Source organism: Marmota flaviventris, chromosome 2 (genome assembly GCF_047511675.1).
Source record: "Marmota flaviventris isolate mMarFla1 chromosome 2, mMarFla1.hap1, whole genome shotgun sequence".
Taxonomy (NCBI): domain Eukaryota; kingdom Metazoa; phylum Chordata; class Mammalia; order Rodentia; family Sciuridae; genus Marmota; species Marmota flaviventris.
In genome coordinates, this window is record NC_092499.1 from 135,783,794 (window position 1) to 135,800,328 (window position 16,535).

At 35.6% G+C, this 16,535-nt stretch overlaps 2 protein-coding genes across 6 annotated transcripts in view; one reads left to right on the forward strand and one right to left on the reverse strand.

Moving 5' to 3' along the window:
• The window catches only part of Znf774 (zinc finger protein 774), a 596,184-nt gene that overhangs the window by 87,074 nt on the left and 492,575 nt on the right, over positions 1–16,535 (forward strand).
• Pde8a (phosphodiesterase 8A) overlaps positions 1–16,535 on the reverse strand; it is a 166,301-nt gene that overhangs the window by 64,128 nt on the left and 85,638 nt on the right. For all 5 annotated transcript variants that reach the window (XR_011706711.1, XM_071608578.1, XM_027955601.3 and 2 more), the window contains exons 2-3: positions 8,623–8,679; positions 6,911–7,101 (exon numbers count right to left, since the gene is read on the reverse strand). Coding sequence is in view for 4 of the 5 variants with exons in the window: in XM_071608578.1 (XP_071464679.1) it covers positions 6,911–7,101; positions 8,623–8,679 (248 nt within the window). In the remaining variant the exon portion in view is untranslated. The remainder of the gene's footprint in view (positions 1–6,910; positions 7,102–8,622; positions 8,680–16,535) is intronic.

The following is a 16,535-nucleotide window of genomic DNA, read 5'->3' on the forward strand; positions in this document are numbered from 1 at the left end:
TTTCCTCCCATCCCCTGCCTCAGCTTTTCTAACTTGGCATCCCTTTGTCCTTCCTTAGATATCTCTCCTGCCTTGCAGCATTCCACCAACATACTCAGACATCACATAATTTATATATTTCCTGCCCTTCCTTTGAGTGATACCCATCAGATGTTAGGGAAAGAAGAGATCTTGGAAAATAAGTGTTCCAAATTTACAGCTGATGGTCCACACGGGACCCAGGCTCACAGTAGGTCTAGTCCACCCCTCCACCAGTGGGGCAGACACCCACCAGAGCCTAACCTCTGGCACAGAACTGCCTCTTCCCAACAGCAGACTACCTCAGAAGGTCGAGCCCAGCAGTCCAGATCCACCCACTCCAACTTGCACAGAACCTAATCTAGGATGCAGTAGCATTCGTTGAGGAACACCAGAAGGGTCTGGAAGCCCAACATCAAGGTGAGATACAGATAATCTGCATGGGTACTACAAGAATGTAGGGAAGAAACTGTAATATCTCAGATCCACACTGCAAGAAAGGAAGACACATAGACAACATGACAAAAACATGGGAGGAAAGTGCCTCAAACAAACCAGGACTCTACAGTAACAGAACCCATGGAGAATGAAGTTGATGAAATGTAGAGAATGGGTTCAGAAGGTTCATAATTAAAATGATCTGTGAATTAAAGAATGACCTAAATGAGCGAATACAGGCAAAAATTGATCACTCCAACAATGAGGTAAGAGAGCAAATACAGGTAGCAAAAGATTACTTCAAGAAAGAGATAGAGACTCTGAAAAAAAAACAGAAATCCTTGAAATGAAGGATACAATAAATCAAATTAATAAAAACTCAACGGAAAGCATATCCAACAGACTAGATCACTTGGAAGAAAGGATGTCAGATAATGAAGACAAAATATACAATCTGGAAAATAAAGTTGATCACACAGTGATGATAGTAAGAAACCATGAACAGACATTCCAAGAATTATGGGACAGCATCAAAAGACCAAATCTAAGAGTTACTGGGATAGAGGAAGGCACAGATTTTTCAAACCAAAGGAATGCACAATCTCCTCAATGAGATAATATCAGAAAATTTCCCAAGCATGAAGAACAAATTGGAAAACCAAATACAAGAGGCTTACAGGACACCAAATGTACAAAATTACAACAGATCTACACCAAGGCACATTATAGTGAAAATGCCTAGCATACAGAATAAGGATCTTAAAAGCCGCAATAAAGAGAAATTAAATCACATATGGGGGAGACCAATTTGAATCTCAGAAGATTTTTCAACCCAGACCCCCAAAGCCAGGAGATCGTGGAACAACATATACCAAGCTCTGAAAGAAAATGAATGCCAACCGAGAATCTTATATCCAGCAAAACTAAGCTTTAGATTTAATGATGAAATAAAAACCTTCCATGATAAACAAAAAAAGAATTTACAACTAGAAAGCCTGTACTACAGAACATCCTCAGCAAAATATTCCAAGAAGAGAAAATGAAAAACAATGATGAAAATCAGCAGAAGGAGGTATTATACTAAAGAAAAATCTAATCAGAGAAGAAACCAAGTCACATTAAATATCAAAAATAAACAAAAATGGCTGGGAATACAAATCATGTTTCAATAATAACCCTGAATGTTAATAGCCTAAACTCACCAACCAAAAGAAATAGTCTAGCAGATTGGATAAAAAAAAAAAAAAAAAAAAGACCCAACAATATGCTGCCTCCAAGAGACTCATCTCATAGGAAAAGACATCCATAGACTGAAGGTGAAGGGTTGGGAAAAATCATACCACTCACATGGACTGTGGAAGCAAACAGCAGTTTCCATCCTCATATCAAATAAAGTAGATTTCAAACTAAAGTCAATCAAAAAGGATAAAGAAGGACACTACATACTGCTCAAAGGAACCATAAACCAACAAGACTTAAAAATTATAAATAAATATGCCCCAAACAATGAAGCATCTACATTCATCAAACAAACTCTTCTCAAATTCAAGAGTAAAACAGACCACAACACAATAATTTTGGGTGAGTTTAACACACTTCTTTCATGGCTAGACAGATCTTCCAAACAAAAGCTGAACAAAGAAACTATAGAACTCAATAATACAATCAATAACTTAGACTTAATGGACATGTATAGAATATCCCATCCTTTAACGAAAGAATATACTTTCTTCTCAGCAGCACATGGGTCCTTCTCTAAAATAGACCATATACTATGCCACAAAGCAACTCTTAGCAAATATAAATAAGTAGAGATACTACCCTGCATTCTATCAGATCATAATGAAATTAAATTAGAAATCAATGATAAAATAAGAAATAAAATCCATTCCAACACCTGGAGACTAAATAATATGCTACTAAATGAACAATGGGTTGCAGAAGACATCAAGGAGAAGATTAAAAAAATTTTAGAGGTGAATGAGAACGCAGATACAATATATTGAAATCTCTGAGACACTATGAAAACAGTTCTAAGAGAAAAGTTCATTGCATGGAGTTCATTCCTTAAAAGAAGAAAATCAACAAATAAATGACTTAACATTATATCTCAAAGCCCTAGAAAAAGAAGAACAAGTCAACACCAAAAGCAGAAGATAGGAAATAATTAAAATCAGAGCTGAAATCAATGAAATTGAAATAATTGACAGAAAAAAATTTGGTTCTTTGAAAAAATAAATAAAATTGACAGACCCTTAGCCATGCTAATGAAGAAAAGAAGAGAGAAAACTCAAATCATTAACATACATGATGAAAAAGGAAATATCACAACAGACATTATAGAAGTACAGAAGATAATTAGAAATTATTTTGAAAACTTGTACCCCAATAAAATATAAAATATCAAAGGCATCGACAAATTTCTAGAGTCATATAATTTGCCCAAATTGAATCAGGATGATACACAATTTAAACAGATCAATTTAAAGTGACAAAATAGCAGATACCATCAAAAGTCTACCAACCAAGAAAAGCCCAGGACTGGATGGATACACAGCCGAGTTCTACAAGACCTTTAAAGAAGAACTAATACCAATACTCTTCAATTCATTTCAGGAAATAGAAAAAGAGGCAGCACTTCCAAACTCATTGAATGAGGCCAGTATCACCCTGATTCCAAAACCAGGCAAAGATACATCAAAAAATGAAAACTTCAGACCAATATCTCCAATGAACATGGATGCAAAAAAAAAATTCTCAACAAAATTCTGGCAAATTGAATACAAAAACATATCAAAAGATGGTGCGCGATGATCAAGTGGGATTCATCCCAGGGATGTAAGGTTGGTTCAACATACAGAAATCAATAAATGTAATTCATCACATCAACAGACTTAAAGATAAGAATCATATGATCATCTCAATAGACACAGAAAAAGCATTTGACAAAATACAGCACCCCCTTTATGTTCAAAATGCTAGAAAAATTAGAGATAATAGGAACATACCTCAACATCATAGAGGCTATCTATGCTAAGCCCCAGGCCAACATCATTCTAAATGGAGAAAAATTGAAGACATTCCCTCTAAAAACTGGAACAAGACAGGGATGCCCTCTTTCACCACTGCTATTTAACATAGTTCTTGAAACACTGGACAGAGCAATTAGACGAAAGAAATTAAAGGATACATACAGAAAAAGAAGAACTCAAATTGGCACTATTTGCTGATGATATGATTCTATACCTAGAAGACTCTAAAAGTTCCACCAGAAAACTTCTAGAACCAGTAAATGAATTCAGCGAAGTAGCAGGATATAAAATCAACACCCATAAATCAACGGCATTTCTGTATCAGTGACAAATTCTCAGAAAGGGAAACGAGGAAAACTATCCCATTCTCAATAGCCTCAAAAAAAAAAAAAATAAAATACTTGGGAATCAACTTAACAAAAGAGGTGAAAGATCTATATAATGAAAATTATGGAATCCTAAAGAAAAAAGTCAAAGAAGACCTTAGAAGATACAAAGATCTACCTTGCTCTTGGATAGGCAGAATTAATATTATCAAAATGACCATACTTCCAAAAGCACTATACAGATTTAATGCAGTTCCGATCAAAATTCCAATGACATTCCTCATAGAAAGAGAAAAAGCAATCATGAAACTCATCTGGAAAAATAAGAGTCCCAGAATAGCTAAAGCAATCCTTAGCAGGAAGAGTGAAGCAGGTGGCATCACTACATGAGACCTTAAACTATACTACAGAGCAATAATAACAAAAACAGCATGGTACTGGCACCAAAACAGACTGGTAGACCAATGGTACAGAATAGAGGACACAGAGACTAACCCACAAAATTAAAATTATCTTATATTAGACAAAGGTGTCAAAAACATGCATTGGAGAAAAGATAGCCTCTTCAACAAATGGTGCTGGGAAAACTGGAAATCCATATGCAACAAAATGAAATTAAATCCCTATCTCTCACCATGCACAAAACTCAACTCAAAATGGATCAAGGACTTAGGAATAAAACTAGAAACCTTGAGTCTAATAAAAGAAAAAGTAGGCCCTAAATTTCCACCATGTGGGATTAGGCCCCAGCTTCCTTAATAAGAAGAACTAATACCAATACTCTTCAATTTATCCTGTGGCACAAGAATTAAAATCAAGAATCAATAAATGGGATGGACTCAAACTAAAAGTTTCTTCTCAGCAAAAGAAATAATCTGTGAGGTGAATAGAGAGCCTACATCTTGGGAGCAAATCTCTACCCCTCACACATCAGATAGAGCACTAATCTCTAGGGTATGTAAAGAACTCAAAATGATGATATGATTCAAAAAGCTAAGCATCGGGGCTGGGGCTGGGGCTGAGCGGTGGAGCACTCGCCTAGCATGTGAGGGAAGCTGGGTTCAATCCTCAGCACCACACAAAAATAAATAAAATAAAGGTATTGTGTCCAACTACAACAACAACAACAACAAAAAGCTAAGCACCATAAAAACAAATAACCCAATCAATAAGTGGGCCAAGGATCTGAAGAGACACTTCTTAGAAAATGATATACAATCAATCAATATATGAAAAAATGTTCATCATCTCTAGCAATTAGAGAAATGCAAATCAAAACCACTCTAAGATTTCATCTCTCTCAGGTCAGAATGGCAGCTATTATGAAGACAACAATAAATGTTGGTGAGGATGTGGGGGAAAAAGTACATTCATACACTGCTGGTGGGACTGCAAATTGATGCAGCCAATATGGAAAGCAGTATGGAGATTTCTTGGAAAATTGGGAATGGAACCACCATTTGACCCAACTATCTGTCTCCTTAGTCTATACTCAAAGGACTTAAAAACAGCATACTACAGGGACACAGCCACATCAATGTTTATAACAACACAATTCATAATAACTAAACTGTGAAATCAACCTAGATACCCTTCAATAGATGAATGTATTAAAAAGATGGAATATTACTCAGCAATAAAAGAGAATAAAATCATGGCATTTGCAGGTAAATTGATGGCACTGGAGGAGATAATGCTAAGTGCAGTTAGCCAATCCCAAAAAAACAAATGCTGAATGTTTTTTTGATATAAGGAGGCTGATTCATAGTGGGATAGGGAGAGGCAGCTTGGGAGGAATAGACGAACTCTAGATAGGGCAGAGGGGTTGGAGGGGAAGGAAGGTGACATGGGGTTATAAATGATGGTGGAATGTGATGATCATTATTTTCCAAAGTACAGGTATGAAGATACAAATTGATGTGAATATACTTTGTATACAATCAGAGATATGAAAAATTGTGCTCTATATGTGTAGTAAGAATTGTAATGCATTTTACTTTTTTGTATTTTGTATTTGTTATTTTGTATAAATAACAACAACAACAACAAAAAGAATGCTGAAAAAAATAATTTACAGCTGAGATAAAACATCTCCAGAGAAGGCAGAGTTACCCAGCCCAGCAGGTGGACAGGGGAAAAGCTGAGCTAGGACGTTTGCTTCCCTCTGCCCAGGCCAGAGCTTTCTCTATTTCCCTTGGTGACTGACCAGACAAGATGTCAAATAGTTCTGTACTATAGTGATAATGCCTTGCTGCAGAGTCAATTGGCAAGGAATATAGGCAGCACTTCAGCTACTAGATCAAGGTCAGAGAGGAAACTACAAATACAAACATACTAGGGTGAAAGCCACCTGGTCTTACTATCAGAAATGTGGGCTCTTGCCACCAAGAAAGCAAGCACATGAAGAAATAACTAGGTACCCCCGCAAACAACCTTTTGATATGATGCTATTTGTCATGTCAATTTTTAACTCTTTATATTTGGCTTAAATCTTTTTTTATCAAAAGTCAAGATTTTAAATATCCTAACTATGTTATATAATTAAATAAATATCCTATAACTATGGTATATAGTATATTATACTAAAGTCATGATTTGTCTTTCCCCTATTAAATAAAATGGTAGTTTACTTCACTTTGCATCTATCAGCAGCAAAAAAAATTTCTTTAATTTTAAAGAAGCACTTTTTTAGATTTATGCCTGCAACCCAAAATTTTCTCATGATATTAATATTGTTGCATGCATTATAAATGAAGTACATTTCTCTAATATTAGAAAACAATTCTGAAATTTTTTAAATTAAAAAACAATCTGGAAAATTATTATAATTTTTGTCACAGTAACATGCAGTTGATAACTATGCTTAATTAAACATTGAGTTTCATCTTAACCCTTAATGGTTCTCATTCACATTTTTTAAAACTTTTTTAAACAAAGCAAAGCCACACAAAACAAGAGAGATTAGTCTAAGAAATAATGAGGTTCTAATGTCTTGCTTACTTTCCATTGAGAGACTGAATTCAACTCAATGTTTCTAGGAGACATTTTTTGTTACAAATGCCAGTGGGATTATTTAGGCTTGAGTAGTGCGCTTACCTGCACAATGCCTCTGCATCCAGCTGACGGGGATTTCTGTGGTCTATGATGATGATGTCATGATGTTTGTCCAGGAAACAGTCAAGGACTGTTTGTGCCTCCTTGGTTACTGTACACTTAAATCCTGCTTTTTCACATGCCCTGCAGAATCCCTTACACTGGTTATCTTCTTTGGTAAACACTAAAAGTACCTGAATCAAAAAGAGCACATACACATTTTTTTCAGAGATGTTTTTAGAATTGTTATTTATTAACTATGATTTCCCAACTCTTTTCAGGCAAGGTCACACAAGAACATAATCATCAAATTCAAATCCTTCTTCTATCCATAACTCACAGCATTCTCATTCAGTTCCCCGAATCAGTGTTATTATCTATCTACTCTTAGTCTAGAAGTTCAAGTGCATGGCTCATATACTTACTTCTTTTGCTAATAAACCCACTGGCAGAACTCAACAAAGACTTAATAGAGCATTTTATATTGAAACTGAATCAATTAAAATACACAATATTTATTTAGTAAACAGAAACTTAATGGAGTATGCCTCTGATGACAAATGCTAATATTTCAGTGAAACTATAGAAACATTCAATTATTTCAATATTGTATTTAAAAGTTTTGACACCAAATTTTATATAGTTCCTTCAAGTTAAAAAAATCACTCTGATTGTAAAAGTAACAATAGGTAGACTGAATATTACATTTCAAAGCCTACCACTTAAGTGACAAAGGAACAATACCAGGTGTGATAGGCAACATCTGTATGGATGATAGGACAAGAGCTGGCTATGCTAGCTCCATCCCCAGATCTGGGAGGCCTGGATCTACTACCTCTTCCCTCTCCATCCAGGGCCCAACCAGAGCTGGCTCCTGAACCAGAACATGGCTCCATCTCTTCAGAGCCAGACTCATTAATGTGGTAACAGTAATGGGTCAGGTGGAGATGGAGCAGCCATTATAAATGTTCATCTCCCTAAAGATCTCCCTAGAGGGGATGCCTGCCTGCTATGGACTGTTTCTTCAAAGACTTCAAAGCTAACAGAAACACTCTTCCCCACGGTTTACTTCCTTCAAGTATACCCACAGCACAAATACCACGAATGCAAGGAACTAAGAGCATATACTTCCACCAGCCCTTTCCATATTTCTAAAAACGTAACAGTGAACATGTGTTTGCATGTGTGCAGGGAGCCCCAAATAATCTGGTTAAATTTTAATGGAATACTTTGTTTCCTGCTTATGATTAAACAAATGATAGATATTGCTAAACCAGCTTAATGTGGACTGCAGACACATCTGTATCCCTAAATATCTCAATGTACATTTCTAAGGATGGTCTCTTACGTAAGTATAGTATTGTTGTCAAGGCCAGGAAATTTAATATTGATCCAATATTGCTATCTAACAGAGAAGACTTTATATTTTATACTGTTCTTGTTTTGTTTTGTACTAGGGATTGAACCCAGGGGCACTTAACCACTTCCCCAGTCCTTTTTATATTTTTTAAATTTTGACACAGAATCTCACTAAGTTTGCTTAGGGCCTTGCTAAATTGCTAAGACTGGATTTGAACACACGATCTGCCTGCCTCAGCCTCCCAAATTGATGGGATTACAGATGTATACCACCACACCTGGCTATATTTTAAATATATAACTTTATTTTTTAATGAAAGTCAACATGTGAAAATCACAGCATGGTTCATTAGTACCTGAAGTTGATCTTGATGAAATCTCATGGGGCCAAATTGTACGTCAGCCACTGCTCCCTGTAAGAAAGAGATTTGCTGTTTAACAAGGGAGAATCTTGCTTAAATTTTCTGTTTAATCAGTGCTACAGATGAAAGTAAAATGTCTACTCTAGAAAACAATTACATAAAGTAGATAGACAAATGTTCATCTCCCTAAAGATGAATTAAGAAAATTCCTAAGGATTTCCTTATAGCCCCCAGGAAAAACTGGAGCAGGAAAGGAGAAATAAAATTAATCTGATCTTGGTGCTACCTTTTACAATGTGCAACTTTAAGTGAATTACTCAACCATTCTCAGTCTTGATTTCTTGTTTTATAAATATCAAATGACACCAAATAAACACCAAATAAACCTTGGTGCCCTCGATACCTATTTCTGCCTTTCTCCTGATAGCAATGAAATCTTATATCCAAAAGGGCATATGAATAATGCAATCCAGCAGTCAAAACCACAGAATATCAAAGAAACCTCTGAGAAATAGTTGATGCTTTGTTTTACAGAGACAGGTAATAGCACTTGACAATAAGTGCTTATCCATATAAGAACTTATCATTAAAACATACCATGACATACCCAACCCTAGTGAGCAGCCATAAACCAAATCAGGGATTGCCTGTTCTTGTCACTGTGCTTAGGACTGAACATGTTATTTCACTAAATTATCTCAGCAACATGGTGATCCGAGGTTCCAAGTATTTTGCTTAGGACCATACAGCTAGAAAGTGGTATTGCTGGGATTCTAATCCAGGTCTATTTAGTTCCATACCCTGTGCTGCAAAGTTAGGGCTACCAGAAGGTTTGGGCAACTTGTTCTCTGCATAAAGGAGCCCAAAAGAGGGAAAAGGAAACCCAGTACCAGGTAATGAACTCTGGCACTGAGATTCTGACGTAGGAACAGTCACACTTTGCAATCTACATGTATTGAAGGGAACCTTATCCTAGTCCTCTGGTGATGGTAGGTTTCATACCTAGAGCAGCAACCAAAGAACTGGATCTATAAGAAACTTCCTACAAAACATTTCCTACTTGACTACCAACTCCTATCTGCAAACAGTAAGCTATAGTAAGCACATGTAACAAAATTCTTAGTGATAAGGGAACCATGAGAAGCTGATGTTTACTAATCTCCTAATTATGGGCCCCTGGATAATTTCTGATTTTTCTTTTTGTCTTTCAAAAGGCATAAAAAAGGGGCTAGAGTTGTAGCTCAGTGGTAGAGTGCCTGCCTCACACATCTGAGGCACTGAGTTTGATCCTCAGCATCACATAAAAATAAATAAATAAATAAAGATATTGTGTTCATCCACAACTAAAAAAAAATGTTTTTTAAAAAAGGCATAAAAATGGGGCTGGAGTTGTGGCTCAGTCGTAGAGTGCTCACCTAGTATGCATAAGGTACTGGGTTCAATCCTCAGTACCACATAAATATAAAATAAAGATATTGTGTCAATCTAAAACTTAAAAAAAAAAGGCATAAAAAGAATGAGGGTCTCTACTGTTTCAGATCTAAGACTAGGAGAAGATTCCTTGGAAAGGAGGCAGAGTAAGGAAAACAGACAGCTTGAGGCACTGCACATCCTCTTGGGCTATGGAACTACTAGCCAGGCTCACAAAATAGAATTTCTGAAAGAGAAGATGGTCTAAGAGCCTGGAGGAGTCTAAAAAGAACTAGATAGAAGATGGAGGAATCTCCAATCTCTGTCCTAGTAGAATGTGTCTGTTTGGGGAACTCTTGGACTTGCAAATTCTAGAAGAAGCTTAGATAGTAAATTGAGATTAATTTCAGGCAATGTTAGCTCTTAGTCCATTGCAGCGGCCCAGCCCAACCTACAGGAAGCAGCTGTATATGTGTTTCCAAAACAACCTGAACACATATAGCAAAAAGGACTCCATTCTGCAAATTTCAGAGATCTGGGCTCTGCTCACTGAATGCTGCTTCTCATCAGATACAGTGGCCAAGAAGTGGACAGCAACAAAAACAATGTTGAGGGGTTAACATACAGCTATAAGCATTTACAGTGAAAATCAAACAAGAAGGCTGGGGTATGCCTAGCATGCTCAAATCCCTGGGCTCAATCCGCAGTACCAAAAAATAATAAAATTAAAAATTAAAAACAATCAGTCAAGATCACAAATTATCAAATTAACTTTACAATTTAAGGAAATAGAAAAAGAACAAACTAAACCCAAATCTAGCAGGAGGAAGGAAATAATAAAGATTTACAGCAGAGATAAATGCAAAAGAGAATATACAAATAACAGAAAAATCAATGGAACCAAAAGTTCTTAGGAAAAAAACAATAAGTTAAAAAAAACTTTTAACTAGGTGGAAATAAAGAGATTAGACTCAAATTTCTAAAAATCACAAATGAAAGTGGGGACATTGCTACCAATTCCATAGAAATAATATTTATAGGGGTCCTATGAACAACTGCATACTAACAAGTTGGATAACATGGATGAAATGGACAAATTACTAGAAATACAAAACTTGTCAAGATTAAATCACAAAAAAATAGAGAATCCGGATAGATCTAAAACTAGCAAAAAGATTCAATCAGTAATATTAATAATAATAATAAACCCCATGACAGAAGAGCCCTGGATCTGATGGCTTCATGGGCAAGTTCTATTAAATATTTAATTCCAATCCTTCTCAAATTTTTTCCAACAATTGAAGAAAAGGGAACACCTCCCTACTTATTTTATAAGTCCAGTGTTACTCTGATATCAAGACTAAACAAAGACACTAAGAAAACTATAGATCAATATCCTTTAAGAAAATGGATGCAAAAACTTTCAACAAATGCTAGCAAACTGAATTCAGCATCACACTTTGATAACATATGACCAAATGATGATGGTCATGGTGTATAATGCAAGAATAGTTCAATAACCAAGGCCCAAGATCGGGAGGAGAGGCCCGTCCGCCACATGCAGCCCAGAGACTGGGAGGAGAGGCCTGTCCCGGGCCCAGAGACACGTGGTGAGCCACCCTGCACTGGGGTTCCTTATTCACCAAAGCATGGCTCCACAGCCCAACAGCAGGGTACATATAGGCTTGAGGCTGCCACCACCACAAAACTGGGATATCACCACTTGTATCAAGGGACAACAATAAGGACCTGGTAAGACATCATCAAGGTTCCTGTGGCCTGGCTACACCATGGGTGTCCCTACTAGGGGTGCTAATAGTTATCCTGTTGCTGAGGTAACAGGGAGTCTTGCATGGGGTTGCCTATCTCTTGTTTCTCCTACTAACAGCCAACTTCTTATGATTACCCTCTCACTATCATATAATCTAATACTTCCATATTCTAACATCCTACCTCATACACATCTCAGCCAACCCCCTAGGCCACCTCCTACTATTAGAAACTGTAAACCATTATGCAAACCTATTGCCTATAAGGTAGAAGATAACCAAACTCATCATTTTTGATTTTAGTGAAAAACTGTAAATGTAAAAATAGAAGCTAACCAATATATGGCTGCACATTGGGTACAATGAGTGCTGGAATACTGATTCTCTCCCTTAAAAGGTATTGGTAATCTATAGTGACACTATAAGACAACAGGGCAGAAGCTGTCATACCTCAGATCTACACTGTAAGAGAGGAAGACTCTTAGACATCATGAAAAAACAAGGGCGGAAAGTGCCCCAAACAAACCGAAATACTACAACAATAGTATTGGCCAGGCTCACAAGATAGAATTTCTGAAAGAGAAGATGGTCTAAGAGCCCTGGAGGAGTCTAAAAAGAACTAGGTAGAAGATGGAGGAATCTCCAATCTCTGTCCTAGTAGAATGTGTCTAATTCAACTGTTTGGGGAACTCTGGGGTCTATTAAAGACTTGCAACTTCCAGAAGAAGCTTAGATAGTAAATTGAGATTAATTTCAGGCATATTCGTAGATAGCAAAGCAGGTGAACTGTCAGAGAAGGAGTTCAGAATATATATAATTAAAATGATTTGGGAATTAAAGAACAACCTAAGTGAGCAGATACAGGCAAAAACCAATCACTCCAACAAAGAGATAAGAGAGCAAGAGAGCAAATACAAGTTTCTAGAGACTACTTCAAGAAAGAGATAGAGATGCTTGGGGGGTAAAAAACAAATAGAAATCCCTGAAATGAAAGAAACAATAAACCAATTAAAAAACTCAATAAATAGCATCCCCAACAGACTAGATCACTTGGAAGTCAGAACTTCAGACAATAAGGACAAAAATATACAATCTTGAAAATAAAGTTGACCACACAGTGAAGACAGTACGAAACCATAAAGAGAATATCCAAGAATTATGGAATACCATCAAAAGACCAAATTTAAAATTTATTGGGATAGAGGAAGGTTCAGAGATTCAAACCAAAGGAATGTACAATCTCTTCAATGAAATAATAGCAGAAAATTTCCCAAGCATGAAGAATGAACTGGAAAATCAAATACAAGAGGCCTATAGGGCACCAAATGTACAAAATTACAACAGAGTTACATCAAGACACATTATAATGAAAATGCCCTGCATAGAGAATAAGGATAGAATTTTAAAGGCCGCAAGAGAAAATGATCAGATTACCTATAATGGAAGACCAATTCAGATCTCAGTAAATTTTCCAACCCAAACTCTCAAAGCCAGGAAATCCAGGAACAACATATACCAAGCTCTAAAAGATAATGGATGCCAACCAAGAATCTTATATCCAGCAAAATTAAGCTTCACATTTGACGATGAACTAAAAAATTTCCATGATAAACAAAAGCTAAAATAATTTACAGCAAGAAAGCCTGCACTATAGAGCATTCTTGGCAAAATATTCCACAAGGAGAAAATAAAAATCAATAATGAAAATCTGTAAAGGGAAGAACTACAATAAAGGAAAAGCCAACCAAAAGTTAAAAACAAAGTCAAGTTAAATATCAAAAATAAACAAAAATGACCTGTAATACAATTCATGTCTCTTTAACTTTTTGATAAATTTTTACACATAAAAAGTTTAACTACAATATCATCTAATTTTTCAGGTTTTTGTTTATTTCATATTTTTTGTTTTCCATTTATCTTCACAAAGTTATACAAATATGTTCTTAAAAAGTTTTAATATTTTATATGCTATATTTTAATATATAATTAATTTGGTATATGTATATACATTGCCTGTCATATGAGATGAGGTATATTTTACACTCTCTTATAATTTGAAATCCATTATTCAGGATTCAAGGATGAAAAAAGATCAATCAGAGTAAAACTTGTTTAATAAGGTATTTATAAAGGTAAGGGCAAGGTTGAGGGAAACCAACAAATTTTGTGAAGCACCTTTCCTCTGTAAACTTGGAGAGGTAGGAAGTGAAATAAAAGAGAGCCATCATGAAAAAAGTGACCTAACTGAAGTTATTCCCACCAAAATCATGTGAAAACCAACTGACATTCTAATAGAGTCTTATAGGGAGGAGGAATAAAACACCTCACTGAACTCAACAAGAAACCACGTAACAAAGGGACTTATCACGCAGCCTACAGCATATGTCTCAACAAAAGGTGAAAGATGGAGAAAGGAGCCAATATAGCAGCCATTGGTTACATGAGGCCACTGAGTATCTGAAATGAGTCTAGTCTGAATTGAGGTGTGCTATGTATTAAATAAATATTAGATTCCAAAGAATTACTAGGACAAAGAAAATGGACATGAAATATCTTGCTAACAATTATTTTCTTTGCAAATTATGTTGGTAATCCATTGGGTTAAATGAAAATATATTAAAATTAATTACTCTATTTGTTTAAAAAAAAGAAGTAAAGAAGAACAAGGGAACATTCTGTATCTTGATGGTATATATCCATATATATGTTGTCATTTTTTATATTTGTGTTATCAAAATTCATATAACTATAGGGGTTGGGGTTGTGGCTCAGTGGTAGAGCACTCACCTAGCATGCACAAGGCACTGGGTTCGATCCTCAGCACTACATAAATGTAAAATAAAGATATTGTGTCCACCTAAAACTTAATAATAAATATTTTTTTAAAAAATTCATGTAACTATAAAAATAAATAGGGTAAATTGTACCATACAGAAATCATATCTCAACAACAACAAAAAAAGTTCAAAGCCAGCCTCAGCAATGGTGAGGCGCTAAGCAACTCAGTGAGACCCTGTCTCTAAATAAATAAAATACGAAATAGGGTTGGGGATGTGGCTCAGTGGTTGAGTGCCCCCAAGTTCGATCCCTGGTATCCCCCACCCAAAAAATTATTTCTTGATTGTAGGACTTTTTCAGTCTTTAATATTCCATTTGAGCTGGGCATGGTGGTGTGCACTTATAATTCCACCTATTCAGTGAGGTTGAGGGTGCCGGACTATAAGTTCAAAGACAGCCTGAGTGATTTACTAACTTATGATTTACAAAAATTATGAAGTTCTGTTCAATGGTAGAGTACCCCTGGGCTCCATTCCCAGTAACCCCCCCCAAAAAAAGAAAGAAGGTAACCTGATATTAACCAACCAGTTGTTTGTGCATTGTTTTGTCTCCCTGCCCCTTCCTTATAAAGAAAATATCTCTGAAATAAAAAAAAAAATAGTTCAACAGATGAAAATCAATCAATGTAATACAGCACATTAACAGAATAAAGGGAAGCCCCACATGATCACTTTAATTAGTGTAGAAAAAGCATATGGCAAAACTCAATAGCCTTTTATGACCAAAAACACTCAACAAATTAGGAATAGAAGGAAAATATCTCAACAAAGTCATACATGAAAAACCCACAACTAACATCAAACTCAATGGTGAAACACTGAAAGCTTTTCCTCTGAGACAAAAACAAGGAAAGAAGACTACTTTCACCACTTCTATTCAAAACATTACTGGAAAGTTCTAGCCAAAGCAATTAAGCAAGAAAAATACATGAGGCATCAAAATGGAAAAAAATGATTAAAACTATCTTTGCTCATAAATGATATAATCCCATATGTAGAAAATCCTAAAGGTTATACATAAAAAGCTGTCAGAACTAATAAATGAATTCAGTAAAACAGCAGATACAAAAATCAAATGCATTACTAGATACTAACAATGATCAATCTGAAAAGGAAATTACAAAAAGAATTCCATTGACAATAGTATCAAAAAGAATAAACTGCTTGACACAAATGAATGGCAGTACATCCCAATGTATATGGATTAGAAGATAATATTGTAGGGGCTGGGGATGTGGCTCAAGCGGTAGTGCGCTCGCCTGGCATGCATGCGGCCCGGGTTCGATCCTCAGCACCACTTACAAACAAAGATGTTGTGTCTGCCGAAAACTAAAAAATAAATATTAAAAATTCTCTCTCTCTCTCTCTCCCTCTCTCTCCCTCTCACTCTCTCTTTAAAAAGAAAAGATAATATTGCTAAGATATCAATATTACCTAAAGCAATCTACATAGTTATACTCTCTATTAAAATCTCAATGATGACCATCACATTCCACAATCCTTGCTATTCCCTTCCCCTCCTCCCTTTCCTTCCGACCCCTCTTCACTATCTAGAAATAATGGTCATCATTATACAAAATACATGTATGAAGATTTGAATTTGGTGTCAACATACCTTATATACAAACAGAGATATGAAAATTTGTGATATATATGTGTATTAAGAATTGTAATGCAAAAAAAAGAGTACATGTATAATGGCATAATTTGGTGTGAACTTACTTTATATACAGAGTTACGAAAAAATGTGCTGATATAAGTAATAATGAGTATAATGCATTCCACTATTGTCATGTATTTAAAAAAAAATCTCAATGATGTTTTTTGCAGTAATAGATAAATCTATCATAGAATTCATATGGAATCACAAGGGATCCTAAATATCCAAAAC